We start from the raw sequence: 15,358 nt of genomic DNA, 5'->3' as shown, positions 1-15,358 counted from the left end.
TAGGCGTTTTATCTAACACTGTATAAAATGGTTTCTATTAAAGTTGTATGCAATACAAAATTAGCACCCACCCGCAGAGTATACCTACAGGTTGGTGCCTCGAGGCGAGCCCTTTGTATCGGCATCAACTCCGAGTACTGGAATTAAGCTCTATGGGCAAGAAATTTATTTACAATAAACTTCACTAAATTACCCTGAAGACTTTAGAATATTTACACAACATTAACCTTTTAAACTTTTGATTTAGTGCCATATTTGTGATTTTTTTTATTTTAATACTTGGTTGTTACACAATACACAATGTCATATTACATATAGTATATTCCAATATAGGTAACCCAAAGATAACCTATTGGGACCTAACCATAATATCATTTTTTAGAGCCTATCTTTGGCGAATGCATAGTATACAGAGCCATAATTTAGAAAAAAATAGAATGTCAATAGTTTCTGATCAGAGCTGTCAATGTCAATGTCAATTTAGTTTCGAAATGGAGTCCGTGTTGGATTTTTCTGTAAAGTAAAATAAAACACATTTTATTTACTCGTAATGTTAGCAGCACATTAATTTCCAGTTACAGTCACGATTATGTTATTAACTTGTAGTGTTTTGTTTAGTTTAAATTTACGGGGGAAATATGGAGGAGGTAAGTGCAATAACTGCTAGGTTACTTCACTATTTTTGTTGTGTCACAACAGACTAGAAACATTGCATGGCTATTTTACCATATTATATCTTAGCGATGTATACCATATTATATGTTAGCCGTCTAACAGCTTGTTTTGTATGCCATTTTTCCGTTTAAAGTGGCAATACAATATATGGCAGTGAAATTACAGAGTCCATGAGGCATGACAACATAAAGGCATGACCTTAGTACTTCGGAATTGCAAGTGGTGTCACATGTCAGTGTGATGTCTGTGGTGCTGTCAGTGAGCATCAGCTTGTTTACTATATTAATATAGCAACAACAATAACAAAAACAAATTTACAGGAACTAAACGAAAATGAATTGGAGGAACGATTATATGCTATGCTACATCATGTGGATGAGACTCAGGCTAACTTGACCATCACAGAGAATGAAACTGTAAAAATCGTAGATATCACACCACAGAGTACCATACGGCGTTACTGGCGCACCAGCAATGAACAGAACTCGCCTAACATACATGAAAAAGTAAACCCGCAAAAGGAAAATAATACACCACCAAAACCACTTGCTACAAATGATCAAAAGCCCAAAGAAGAGAAATGTGATTCAAATAATTCATCATCAGTAGATTTATCAATATTCAAAAATCCACCAAATATTATAAAAAGCACTATTGAGATATTACATCATGACCTTCATAATCCTGTTGTACTTGAATCGAGTGATGAGGATGAAGTAGTAGAGGTGAAATTACCACCAAAACCAACTATCACTATAGAGAGCTCTGATGAAGATGAACTCCATATTATCACAAACTCTGAATCACCAACAAAGGAACAAGATAAAAATTTGCAATATAAGTCAGCAAGTAATGGCGACAGAGAATCTGCTAGCCCCGTTCCATCAGTAGTGTCATCTGTATCTGATGAATTTATACGAGGAGACTGTATTGCCTTAAACATTTCATCGCGAAGACCACATGATCATAGTTTTGATTTCAGTCTCCATGGTTCTGACCTACTGGGTCAAGAGTCATCTAAAAAAAAGAAAAAAAAAAGATCAAAGGAATCTGTTTCTACATCAACACCTGTTACAGTCTTGGATAAAAGCAAAAGAGACCAATCAGACGAATGTTTTGCGACACCAAAAAGCAAGGCTAAACATAAAAACCAAAAAAAACTATACACTGTAACAGAGAAAAGTGTACCAAACATTGATGTTTATGATTCAGACAGTAATCAGTCTGTCACCAATGTAAAAACAAATGAGAATTCGTTTATTGTGTCAGAGAAGAGCTTACCAAATGCTGATGTCTATGAATCTGACTCAAATCAATCAGATATAGTAAAAGAGAATGTGCAACCTAATAATAATGTTGTTAAAGATTCCACAACTTCAGACAGCAATGTAACTCTTGAGAAACCTCAAGTAAAACCACAACAGGAGCCACCAAAAACTAAAGAAAGTTCTAGTACACCTAATATCAATAAATCTGCAGATGTGGTTGTTGATCTGACCGATAGTGATGATTTAATCATGTTAGATACAGCAGATATACCTGAGTGTATAGTCATGGCCAATGTGTCAGGCTTCCAGGAATCATCTGATTATTCAGATGAACCTGTCTCTAAAAATGAAATTCCTAATTATGGGTCAACCAAATATCCTCCAATATTATATGACAACCTTGATTTTGACAATCTAAAAGGTACCGATAAGATCAGCAAAAGAAGGAAATACTCTCTAACAACTCTGCGTGCTGAGATGCAGAAATTCTATAATGAAAGCTGGGGTGGAGAAGATTTCAACCATAGAGAAATTCAGAAGCATATGTCAAGTAAGTAATTATTTCTATACTGTCTAGAATGCAGATGACAACAGAAAACAAATACAATGTTAGACATGCTGGACATGTAGCAAAAAACTAAAAAAACTACTGTTTACTTGGAACTTCACAGATCAGCACTGATCTCTTCAACATTGCCACCCTGCCAAAGTGGTATGGTATAGAATTATTCTTGTAATTGCTGTTGCAATGGGACATTTTGTTACAACCAAAATTGTGGAGGTGACAATATCTCATTAAACAAAATCCTTTATTCAGTAAGGACATTTCCTTTCTTTTACTTCTGAAACTAAATAAAAATGTCAATCTTATGAATATTCCTCTCAACTGTAGGGGTACAGTGGAATTCTGCTAGCCTGCTAGTTGAAAGGAACTGGCAAGAAATAATATTTATATTATTTTACCATGCTGACAATGCAGAAATAAAATATCTTATAAACTGTACTGTACTGAAATTAATGTATTAGTTAAAAAATGCAATAATCTTCAAATAATTTTGATTTCATTACAGAAGATAAAAGTTTATGGATGATAGATGCCAAGGACCGGATGCCAGGACTAGCAAACAACAGAAAAAAAGTAACGTAAGTAACTCTGTTGTTTAATTTATTAAATAATTGTATTACACGTGTATTTTGCACCTTCATGAAGTGGGCAACCAGCGGAGGTACCAAATAATATGATATCTATACAGATAAATTAAAGTGTCTGTTTATAGTTTCAAATCAACAGGTTTTTACTACATCCCTGTGAAATATATGGGTACGAGTATATACGTACATAAAAAAATATCTGGCTATCTGTTTGTTTGTTCTTGCTAATCTCTGATTTTGTGGACACTTTCACTCACTAATAGTTTTATAAGTAGTTATTTCTGATTTATTTTAGAAAATTAATTTATTTTAAAGAAAAAGCTAAATTCCATACAGATGAGACACAGATGAGTTGCATTAACAGGTATTTATGATATAAATGTTTTAACGAGATGAATTTTATACAAGTTTAAAAATATGATAAATGAATTTAAAAAACAGAATTAGTTAAAAATGTTACCAAAAAATCTGTAGCCAATTTTAAAAAACAAATATTAAATACTTTTGTGTATTATCTGTCTGTAATTTGAAGTGGGATAGTAAAAGGTCTAGACAATTTTAAAGTTCTTAATATAAAAAAATCTATAGTTGATACTATTGTTTGTAATTTTCAGATGTCACTATTGCAACCGGGCAGGCCACCGTGACGATACTTGCCGCATGAAGCCAGCGGTGTGTTACATGTGCGGCTCCACTGGCCACTTCGAGCCGCGGTGCCCAAGCAAAATATGTGTCAATGTAAATATCCTAAACACAAATAATTCTAGTATCTATATTTTTAGTAATATAAAAAAAAGTTATTTAATATAGTTTCTTGCCAGTTCTTCTCAATTGGATCTGTTAAAAAATTATAATATGAAACATTTGAGATTCATAAAAGCAGCTTAAATGTCCTACTTGAATAAATGATTTTTTAAGTTTAGCAGACCAGTGTGAAATTACTAATTCTCACTAAGTGTAATAATAGCTTTTACCCCCAATTTTACCTCTTGGGTACCCCAAGAGGTACCTTTCAATATCTTTACATAGTTAAAATGAAGTCACTGTCGCTGTCTGTTCACTTAGAGTCTTTAAAACCACCCAACGAATTTTAATACATTTTTGTAGCAATAGATAAAGAGATTCAAGAGGAAGTAAATCCAACTATAGTCCATTTTGTTAGAACAATTGATTAACCAATGTTACGCAATAAAGAAATGTGGGACAACCCCTTAATGTATCACTTGTCCCACCAAGTGCATCAGAATAGGGCAGTCTAGTTTAAAAACAATTGTGTTTTAGATACTGTTGAAACTCTGCAAAATAGTGACAGTATTGCTTTGATTCATAGAAATTAATTTATATCCTATGTTAGTCTTTAAGGTTATATAAATAATATTAGTTTTCTTCAGTAAAATAAATAAATAAATCATTTTGTTACAGTGTGGGGCACCAAACCAATTGTACTCGACAATGTGCCGCAACTGCAGCTTCTGGGGTCGAATTAGATGTGCGGAGTGTGGGCAACACGGCCATCCGGCCAGTCACTGTCCGGACACGTGGCGTCGCTACCATAATACGGTGAGTTGACGTGCTACCTCACCGATTATAAGCTCTTACACCCAGGAAACTAACCGTCTAAAAGATTTTTTTAGTTTATAGGTATAAGAAAAATAAAATTTCTCAATTTACCTGTAGTATAGTATAATTCTTTTTATATATGTATTTTTTGAAATTACATCATTCAAACTCTAAGCGCATAAAACGAAGTAATCCTTCCCAGCAAGGGTGAATGCAACATTAAAAAGATCTATTTATTGTTCAAGCACTGATTGCTGTTAAAAGAGAGTAAAAGAAAAAAACTAATGTAATTAATATTAGAAAGTCATGTTTTCATCAAATTGTCATCCGCTTTAACATCCATATAATATGTTTTCAGGTGGATGTTAATTTACCTCTAGAAGAAAACCGTCAGACGAAAAAGAGCTATCATATGTATTGCAGTGGCTGCACGCGCCGTGGTCACCTCGTCCACACTTGTCGTTTCTCAATACCATTTTCTAGCCTCCCAATAAATTCTCCCTACGTGTCCGAATATCGTCCCTTGTACTTGCCCACAAGTACGGACAATTCGAAACATGATAACAATCAGAAAAACAAACAGTCCCATAAAACCGCTCAAGATTCAACCATCTCTTTACCTACAAACACTTGTAGGAGTGATCGAAATAAACGTCAGTCGAAATCGCCAAGTTCGCAGGAGACTGTTAGTAAGAAGAAAAAGCAGAACTCTTTATCTGAAAGTCTAGAACCAAGCAGCATCAACAAAAATAATATAGGCAACCGAGGATCAAGGAAGAACTCACAAGGAAAGGAGACTGTCGACAATAGTGACAAAGCCGTCACTAATCCACCGGGTGTTACTATTGAAAAAGCCCCTGACTATATACCCATCTTTTCATCAAACCGCGACAAAAAGGGTCAAATGATTCAAGACAATGAAGTGTCTGACACAAGTGATATAATAACATCTGCGAGAATCTATATCACTCAGAAAGTAAAAGAGGAACTTAAAACGAAGGATGGCCAAGAATGGTTAGATAAAGCACTGATAAAATGTAATATAACTATAGAAAGTTCCGATATGAATTTATTTTTAAATATAAAAGGTAAAATTGCTGATCAGGAGGCTTTCCAAGCGGAACTTAGAGATTGGACAACATATAAAGAGAACCCTAAAACTGATGATACGAACCTCATATTAAGTTTGATACCTAAATATAGGAATAAAGCCATCGGAGTTATTAGTAAAGCCCTAGAGTCTCTCAAAAGTTACTTGGGTGACCCTACGACTCTTTATAAGGAATTGACGTACCTACAAAGTCGTCAAGAGCAACTGCTTCGACAGAAAGAAATAAGTCATGAACAAGTCTCTAACAATAGAAACAACATAAAATATATGCTGAAAAAACTAAATATGGTACTTCTAGGCCAAGCTGGTCTTGCTAACGGTACTCAACATGTAAATGAGTTAATGTACATTAAAGAGAAACTTACAAAGTCGAATCAAAAAACTGTTCCTCTAGATATGCGTAAAGAAATCGGACAACATTATCACTGTATTTTTACAGCCGCCGAAAGAAGTGATTATTCACAACTATTGCAAAAATACTTCGATTTAACTAACAATAAAACAAACTCTATGGCTAAAAAGCGAAACAAGAGTCAATTTAAAGTGAAACATAAAATTATGGAAAATACTGTCAAGAGTAATAGTAACTTTTTTTACAATAAAGCGGCAGATAAATCTAATAATGAGGAGCAAGTTACTGTTCCTGCTGCTGATACTGTCAATGAAAAAATAAGGACGAGTCCTCAAAATACTTCAGTACAAGATCTCGTAACCTATCACAGGAAAATTTTAAAAGCAAAACCAAACAACAGTTACTTGAAAAAGATGAAATCCTTAATACTGAGGAAATTACATTCTCATATTGTGTCAATGCACAACAATGGACATAAGATATCAACAAAAAATATAAGAAAATTTAATAAAACAAAATTGGAAGCAATTACTTTCTTAGAAAATTTTTGAATGTTATTCAATTTTTTCAAAACTCATTCAATGCTTAGCTGAACTAGTACACACGCGAATCTTAATGTAATATTGAGAGCTATGCAAATGTGTGGATGGAAAAGTTTCATTCTATATTGTGAATATAATAAATTTAGTATAAAGTGCTAATGTTTTTTATTATACTCCTTCTGTAAGTTAAAATGGTTTTTTAAGTATATACTACATTACTACCTAAACCTAGTTTAGGTAATATACATGCTATATTACATACAGCAATAATAATTAATATCATGAATACAATATGTCAACAAAGCAGATATTGGTTGGTTGACAGCTAGTTAAACTTAAACTGCTATAATATATATACTTTTTGCCAGTTTTTGCTAAAAAGACACTATTAACGTTGAGACAGCAATATGGAATATATGAATTAAGGAGACAGATTACGCATCGTAAGCGAAAAGATGTTGAAGAAGTAGTTAGAAATCTAAAAAGCTAACTTTAAATTAAGCTTCTTGATAGAGAACAAATGCTCACACTTGTTCTCTATTAATATATATACCAATAATATAAAGAGGAAAGATTTGACTTTCTTTCCATTGTATAGGCTCCGAAACTACTTGACTGATTTGAAAAGTTCTTTAGCCATTTCAATCCTACATTAGGAAATAAAAAAATTCATTAAAATAATAACATCGAAATTTTCTTCAACGATTACAATTTTTAATAAACCCATACACAAAAAAATGGGTGCTTATGTACGAGATTTTCTAATTTTTGTTAAACGCTCGCGCGAAGTCTAGACGGCAAAACGTATTTAAGTACGTCAGACGTCACTTCAATGTCAGTAAGTGGACGTACGTCACTTTGCTTATCTATATAGTTTGGTTTGTGCTTGTAAAGAATGTATTGATAACACATTGCCAGAAAACACAAAATACTTGTTGATCAAATTATTAAATCATTAAATAGCGTCCTCTCTTAGACATAGTGTTTCTTATTTATCTAGGCCTCCATGAAGTGAAGAGTAATTTTGATATGTTGATAATGAGTGTTTTAAATAGTTTATTGCCAATTTTAGAATTGCTAATTGTGTTCAGTAATATTAGAACTGCTTATGGTCGAGGGGTTTGTATTTTTTTTTAATATTATAAATGACTATTTAATCTACATAAAAATTGTGTAAGCTGAAATTAATTTCACTGTTTTCAGTATCCTGATGAAGGATATTTTTCAAACAATGACTACGATAACCAGGATTCCGTGGATCCCAAAATAAAAATTGCTTTGAGAAAATTGGAACACGGTAAGTAGTTTTATCCACAGATTTCAAATAATAAATCATATTTTTTAGACATGCATCAGATGACGTTGAATGTACGTTTAATTATTTATTCCGTTTAAAGTTTAATAACTAATTACAACAAATTTAATTACTAATAGGTATGATAGTTTCGGTATAGTTAATTTACTACTTGATTTATCATTTACATATATAAATAAAAAAAAATTGCAAACTTAGCTATGACAAAAACATATCTTACAAAAATGCATTTATTGTTTGAAATAATGAAAATAATATTTAAATCTAGTTGTTTAGCTTTTACATATTCATTGCAGATATTGAAAACTTAACTTATTTTTTTTACTATTAATTTTTATTTACAAAAAGGGGCAAGAATATAATAAAAAAATATTTTTAACAGCACCACAATGGGTGCCAGACTGGCCAGATTCTTTCGTAAAGATGGGCCAAGTGTCTGGAGTGGCACTGGACAATGCTGGCCAGTTACTGGTCTTCCATAGAGCTGGCAACCAGTGGGACGCTAGCACATTTACACCACGGCATGTGTATCAGCGAATAGGTGAACCACCCATACCAGACCCCACCATTCTGGTGTTCAATGAAACCGGAGAACTTGTTGATATGTGGGGACAAAATCTGTAAGTTCATCTTTTCAATATGTATAATAGTGTATCTAAAATAGGTACAAGTAGTTTTATTAATTAACATATATTCAATCCACTTGTACTAATGTATGTAATATGTTCTTGTGAAGTCACCAGTGGAGGTTGATGTGATGCATATGAAGTCAGGTTTAGTTAGGCCAATTAGCTCATTCATATTAATTAATAAATGTTCCGTAATGCATCTTCATTCCCAGTTGTGAAATGTTAAGTCCCACTAGGGAAGGGAGTGTGACAAAACCAACTGTGACAAAAACAAGGAACACCATCAATAAAATACATTACATTAATTTTAAAAATTCATAATATTCTGTCATTTAATTTATGGATTTATTTCAATTAATAATTTCATAATTCGTTGTCCAGCTTCTACATGCCTCACGGCATTACTGTGGACCGTGCAGGCAACGTGTGGGTGACAGATGTGGGGTTGCATCAGGTTTTCAAGTTCACACCAAACCAGCGACAGAAACCGGCCCTAACCTTGGGAGAGAAGTATGTGTAAAATATATTTTTCAAGGTACTGTTACACTATTACATGCTTTAAACCAATGTTTCCCTACCTTTTTAGCCTTGGGGCAGGCCCTTAGCCCTTAGCCTGTCTAAAATTCTAATGCTCCACTCATTCTCAACTTATGAATTATGTTTTTTTTAACTCATACATATTTACTGCCATGAGTCTCCATACTCATACATTATTAACATAAAAAAATTGGATTGATTTGTTACTAACAAATAATTTCAATTTTTATATGTAATAAAATCTTGTTTGTGTATCTATAAAAAGAAACAAGATTGTCCGTATAGCAGAGGGACTCTGTTTCATAGAATAACCACTGTCAACATCACGTCATCATCGCTGTGAATTCCCGCACCTAATTTCGGATAATACTTACTAATTAGTTTATTTATTTTATCATTTTGCATTTGAGGTAAAGTGTATCCTGTTTCACTGCGACCCATTGGAATCATATCTACATATATAAGAATATATATTTACAATTGTTTTCACTGATGGGTATACAGATGCATTTTTATGGATGATAATAGAATACAAATTGCTGCTTGCCAAGTTGGCCAAACTGTGCTAACTCATCCTCCATTGGTGCAGCCTATACCGTTAGCACAGGCGGAGGTACCATTCCATTATCATCCATAAAAAACCTCATGTAATACAATTTATTGGTGAAATAAGTTGGAATAGACTTCCGATTTCGTAGTCATCTATGAAAGTATTAAAACCCTGATTAAGTGTTTTTTTTTATAATGCAGAAGACTAATATTATGACCCCATAAACTGTAATTGCCCTGCATTATTTTACTCTTTAAGTGAAATATAGCTCACAAAGCAAACAAAAAAGGTTTGGCGGCTAAAACAGGTGACACTGAGGTACTTACATAGATGACTTTACGAAGTCGGAAGTCTACTGTGAATTATTAAACCAATAAGTTATATTTAGACATTAGTGTTCCATTGACTCCGATTCCTAACTGCTCGCACTGTGCAAATATTATAATTATTGACTTTACTCAAACTAGTTTTCAGATTTCTCACTGACATAATTTTGAATGTCATTGAATATATTAATATATAATTTATACAGCTACACTTGCATAAATATATACATATGTATACGATGTGCCAGTCAAAAGTTACAGTATTGATAATTATTTATTGCAAATGTATAATTTATGTCACAATTTTGTTATTTACATTTTCACTCGTAAACATATTTATGAATGATCATGATTTACATATATATACCTACGTAGTGCATATTTGGTACTGTGAACATTTCCTGGTTAATCAAGATAAAACGGACTGAGGCTTATAAAGAAGTTAGTACCATAGAATAGAATCTTCTATTTAATATATAATACATATTTTAACCGCTCATTCAGAAACCCGTCACATCACAAGAAGAACAAGCAAGAATCTTGCGTATTGTTCTTTTGAAATGTGAATAAAAACTACCAAATCTTTAAATAGCATAAATTGAAGTAGCTTCTGCTGTCTGTTCGCTTAGATCTTTAAAATTACGGAACGGATTTTGGCAATAGATAGAGTGATTCTAAATGAAGGTTTATATGTATAATAAATACATATACACTCGTTACACCACCTATCCCCTCACTCCGGCACTCGCTACACTACTAACCAGTAGTCTATATATTAAAGTGGTTAAGTAACTATGTACTAGTAATTAATAAATAAATATATCATCACCTATGTAATATATATACTATATGTACCTGTAGAACATAGCTTCTCATTTGCTATTTTTATTCGACAACAATTTTATTTAAAGATCCAGAACATGATTCTTACATACGTGTTCATTTCCATATTATGAGCAACCTTGCTATGCAAATCTGTCTATATTTGAAATCGAAACGATTACGACTTCCTTCGGTACAATTATCATCTGTAAAACATTAATGTGAATGTGTGTAAGATTTCAACATAAAAATCTAAATAAAACATTTTTTTTTAATCGTCTACAATGAAGGATTTTGTCGAAAAAACTGTTTTTTACACTGATTTTAATGAGTTTTATTAATACGTTAATAGATTTATTTGTGGAATGAATTCTAGAAATCTAACTAGTAGGTAATCACGAGTTATGTCGAAAGAAGCATTAATATATAATATAATACTGTATATATATCTGGTCTAATATATCAAATCGTGGAAGCATTTTTTAAATCATACTAGTTACTCTCCTCAAACTCATAAAATTTGTACGTACTTTTTGTACGCGTTTTTCCTTTCAATGCGCATATATCCATACTCCGTTTATTACTAATATAAATGCCTAAATTTGTCAGTCTGTCTGAATGTTACATATAGAATTTTAATAACCCGTAAAAGATTTTAATGAAATTTTATATTAGATAGATTGTATCACTAGGACGGAAATAGACTATTTTTTAAAAATAGCCAACACTTCATTTGCTATTTTTGGTAACAGTTAGTATTGTGATATTTTATAGGCTAGGGTAACAATGGAATGTAAGTCTGTTTGCCACCATCATAGTATAAAAAAATATTGCAGATTCGTCCCTGGTAATGATGACGACCACTTCTGCAAGCCGAGCGCAGTGGCCGTGCTATCTACTGGCGACTTCTTCGTAGCTGACGGGTACTGCAACCACAGGATAATCAAATACTCACCAGATGGCACCATTATACTGCAGTGGGGCAAACGTGAGTAACGATGATCTATTATGACTTTTTCAGTTGCAACTTTATTTTAAAAGAGTACAGTTGTTCATCACCCACTCCATAAGTTCTCTCGCGGGTTTGGCTCGCTTTGTGTGAAGCTGTAAAGGCCAGCTGTGCGGCCTACTGGAGTAGTACAATAAATACAAGTATTTATTGATATATTAGCATTGCCCGCGGTTTTCTGATTCTGTGTATGAGCTATATTACTGTAAAGTTTCATCAAAATTGGTTCTGAAGTTTTTGCGTGAAAGAGTAACAAACATCCATCCTCACAAACCGCGAAAGTTTATAATATTAATAATAGGATTCTATTTGAATCGCGTGGATGTCGATCTGTCAAATTTTATTATAAGCAGCATTTGTAATAGTTTAATATTTGAGACAAATAAAGATAATGATCATTATTATTATTACAATCCCCTTTTCCCGAAAGGGGATTGTTAGTAATGTGAACTAATAACTCCATTGCTAGCAGTGCACCATGGCAGGTGACCTCTACATGGTTTACCCTGAAAAACATCGTGATCAATTCATGGTGAATAATATTACCTTATTAATATTATAAATGCGAAAGTTTGTGAGTATGGATGGATGTTTGTTTCTCATTCAGGCAAAAACTACTGAATAGATTTTTATGAAATTTTGACAGGGCTGAGATCTTGGCGTAATAGTATCTGTGTTTGTGGTTTATATCTGTACCTGTGGTACAGGGTCCGGCCACGACCCGTTCACGTTCGACGTGCCGCACGCGCTGGCGGCGGCCGAGGAGCGCGGCCAGGTGTGCGTGGCCGACCGCGAGCGCGGACGAGTCGCCTGCTTCCGCGCAGACAACGGCACCTACGTCGCCGGATACACGCACTGGCTCGTCGGCTCCAGACTCTTCAGCGTCGCCTACTCGCACGTGCGCGGTCAGTACCCGACACGTGCAAGTTTTATTATCACTAACTCATATACACTCATAACGGCCGCATCGCCGGCTACACGCACTGGCATGTATCGTACAGTACACGACGCTACGAACTCACAGGCGTCACGTGCAAGTTGTGTATTTACACTAACTCACTCTACATACACTCGATTGTTATACTCACTCATATACACTCCCTATGTAGTCTACACACTATCACACACAATTTACACGAAACATATAGGTTTTACTTTTTATAACTTATTAGGACATTTTTTTCTGTTTTATCTTCTAATGTATAAAATTCTCATGTCATAGTGTTTGTAAGAAAAGTCCTCCAAAACGACAGATTCTTATGAAATTTTGTGTATATATTCAGTAGTTCCGAGAATAGGACGTAAAGTATAATAGTATTTTTCAAGTGATAAGGATTGCTAGTGAAAAAAGCACTATTGTTTGGACATATTTTTTAATTTTAATTTTCCATGAATCGCTATTATAAAATACATACAAATCTAAATTTTCGCCCTTCTATCATCAACCCTTATTTTTAATAGCGCTATTAGTACATTAATTTATATAGCAAAACAACGTTTGCTGACTCAATTATTGTATATGTATTATATATTTACTGTATTATATTTATAAAAATCTTATTTAATAGGTGGCCGACTATACGTTGTAAACGGGCCTTACAGCAACGTACCAGTACGAGGGTACGTCATCGACTTCACATCAGGCCGATTAATACAAACCTTCGCACCAGAGGGGGGCTTCAGAAATCCCCACGACATCGTAGTGACCCCTGATGGGGTCACGGCTTACGTTGCAGAGTTAGACCCCCACAGAGTGTGCAAGTTTGTAGATGAGGGATTAAGGAACCAGAGTAAATTAGAACTGACACCCACAGCATTGACTCCTGTGAAGCCCACAGCCACCATTGGTGAGTAGGTGTGTTGTGTTGTCTTTTTTTTTTGTTTTAAATAATTCACGATATATCATGAATCTCTTTCAATTTTATGTTAAAATTAAACATTCGTACAAAATTGTTGTTTTAGGACGTCTATAGTGGACACTATAAAAATTTCATGGGAATATGAGATTTCTATGTAATATTTTAGCATGCTTTTGCTTCATTATAGTATATATTGGATGTTAGGTATTAGGCAATGATTGCTAAATTTGCAGCCAGTAATGTTGAAGCTAGAAAATATTACTAAATTGATTGTAATAATACAGCCTACTCTCCGTGATTCTTGAACAAATAGCTGGAGAAACTTCTCAAAAATTAGGGGTCGATTTTACTGTTCTATCTTTTAATATGAAATATATTGTATGTGCTCATGATATAATTTATCGAAACCGCCGAATTTCATTGCTTGTATGGATTGTATTTTTTTTGTTCCAAGGGTTTTTATGTTTTATTTGATATTAAAAATGAGAACTGAATAAATGTTTTCTACTAATTTAATGTGTGTATTTAATTAATATTATATTACGTCGACCTAACGCGGTCCATTGTTTGCGATGGGTTTAATGGGGGAAGGGGATCGTTCTCGTGGTTAATTTCTGGTCATTTTATCACGACCTACATTACCATCCTCCACCGGTGCCCTGCTAGCATATACCGTTAGCGCTTACGGTGGTATCATTCCATTGTCATTCATTATTAAATAAAAGGGTGACTAGTCACCATTACTAACAATTCCCTTCCCCCTACCTGTGCGCATTATACATTACAAAAGTATGCAACTGACCTTGCGTACGTGTGTCGCAGAAGGCGGCGGGGCGGGTGCGGGCGCGGGCGGCGGGCGGTGGTGGTGGGCGGGCGCGGGGGCGGGGGGCGCGGTGGTGTGCGCGCTGTCCGCGGCCGCGCTGCTGCGCGCGCGCAACACCGGTAAGGATCGCGAGGCGCAGCCGCTCGTCTACTAGACACGCCGCCACGCCAGTACTCACTACCTCACCGCTCGCCGGATCTCACTCACTGCCTGCTAGTACTGGCTCATTACTCTCTACCCCTCGCTCCCTACTCGTCAATACTGACACACTGTCCACCAAAAGTAACTCACTGTCCTCTAATATTTGCTCACCACACGCTGGCGCTGACTCACTATTTATTAACATTAACTCACTGCTCATTTGCACTAAATATTCGCCAGAAATGACTCACTGTTCGCTAGTACTTGCTCACTACCGTAAACTCATTAATCACTGACACGAACTCTCTACTAAAGTCTAATTTATTTTAGGAAGCTAGTTTTACATATATATTCATTTGTATGCCGTGACTTTAATATTATAAATGTCATTAAATTATACTAATTTCATGGCATTAAGCTTCATATTTTAGGTTAGACATTAGTTTATCGACTACTAATAGATCTAAATAGACATCGCAATTATTCGATCTACTGAAGATTCCTATGACTTGCTTTAAATATACACAATATGGCTACTTAAACTCAATCTGAATTTCAACGGAAACATCGTCCCAAAAAGACCACTTATGTAAATTGGTTTAATAAGGAATTACATTCCAATTCCAATTCAAGGATTTAAATACTTTTAAAATAAGATTGTTGGTTGTAAACCAGTACAAAAGTCGC

At 34.3% G+C, this 15,358-nt stretch overlaps 1 protein-coding gene across 1 annotated transcript; it reads left to right on the top strand.

Annotated features, from left to right (window-relative positions):
• The first annotated feature begins 470 nt into the window (after positions 1–470).
• Positions 471–14,684, top strand: LOC131845955 (uncharacterized). The gene is made up of 14 exons (XM_059195125.1): positions 471–647; positions 996–2,493; positions 3,014–3,086; positions 3,710–3,833; positions 4,518–4,655; positions 5,014–6,663; positions 7,624–7,779; positions 7,864–7,957; positions 8,358–8,595; positions 8,986–9,114; positions 11,676–11,827; positions 12,556–12,753; positions 13,417–13,695; positions 14,530–14,684. Exons 1-14 carry the CDS (start codon positions 639–641, stop codon positions 14,682–14,684), a joined length of 4,893 nt encoding a protein of 1,630 aa, XP_059051108.1. The 5' UTR covers positions 471–638.
• The last annotated feature ends 674 nt before the right edge of the window (positions 14,685–15,358 follow it).

This window comes from Achroia grisella, unplaced genomic scaffold (genome assembly GCF_030625045.1).
Source record: "Achroia grisella isolate CSIRO2021 unplaced genomic scaffold, CSIRO_AGI_Agris_v1 utg487, whole genome shotgun sequence".
In the NCBI taxonomy this organism is placed as follows: domain Eukaryota; kingdom Metazoa; phylum Arthropoda; class Insecta; order Lepidoptera; family Pyralidae; genus Achroia; species Achroia grisella.
Note: the sequence above shows the minus strand (reverse complement) of the source record. Positions and strands in the feature narration are given on the sequence as shown.

What these genes read in the sequence shown, in the direction of transcription:
- LOC131845955 (XM_059195125.1), top strand. An exon ending in GAACTGCTTATGGTCGAGGG is followed by an intron (nt 7,780 to 7,863) that starts GTTTGTATTTTT and finishes CACTGTTTTCAG; the next exon opens with TATCCTGATGAAGGATATTT. An exon ending in CGCCTACTCGCACGTGCGCG is followed by an intron (nt 12,754 to 13,416) that starts GTCAGTACCCGA and finishes CTTATTTAATAG; the next exon opens with GTGGCCGACTATACGTTGTA.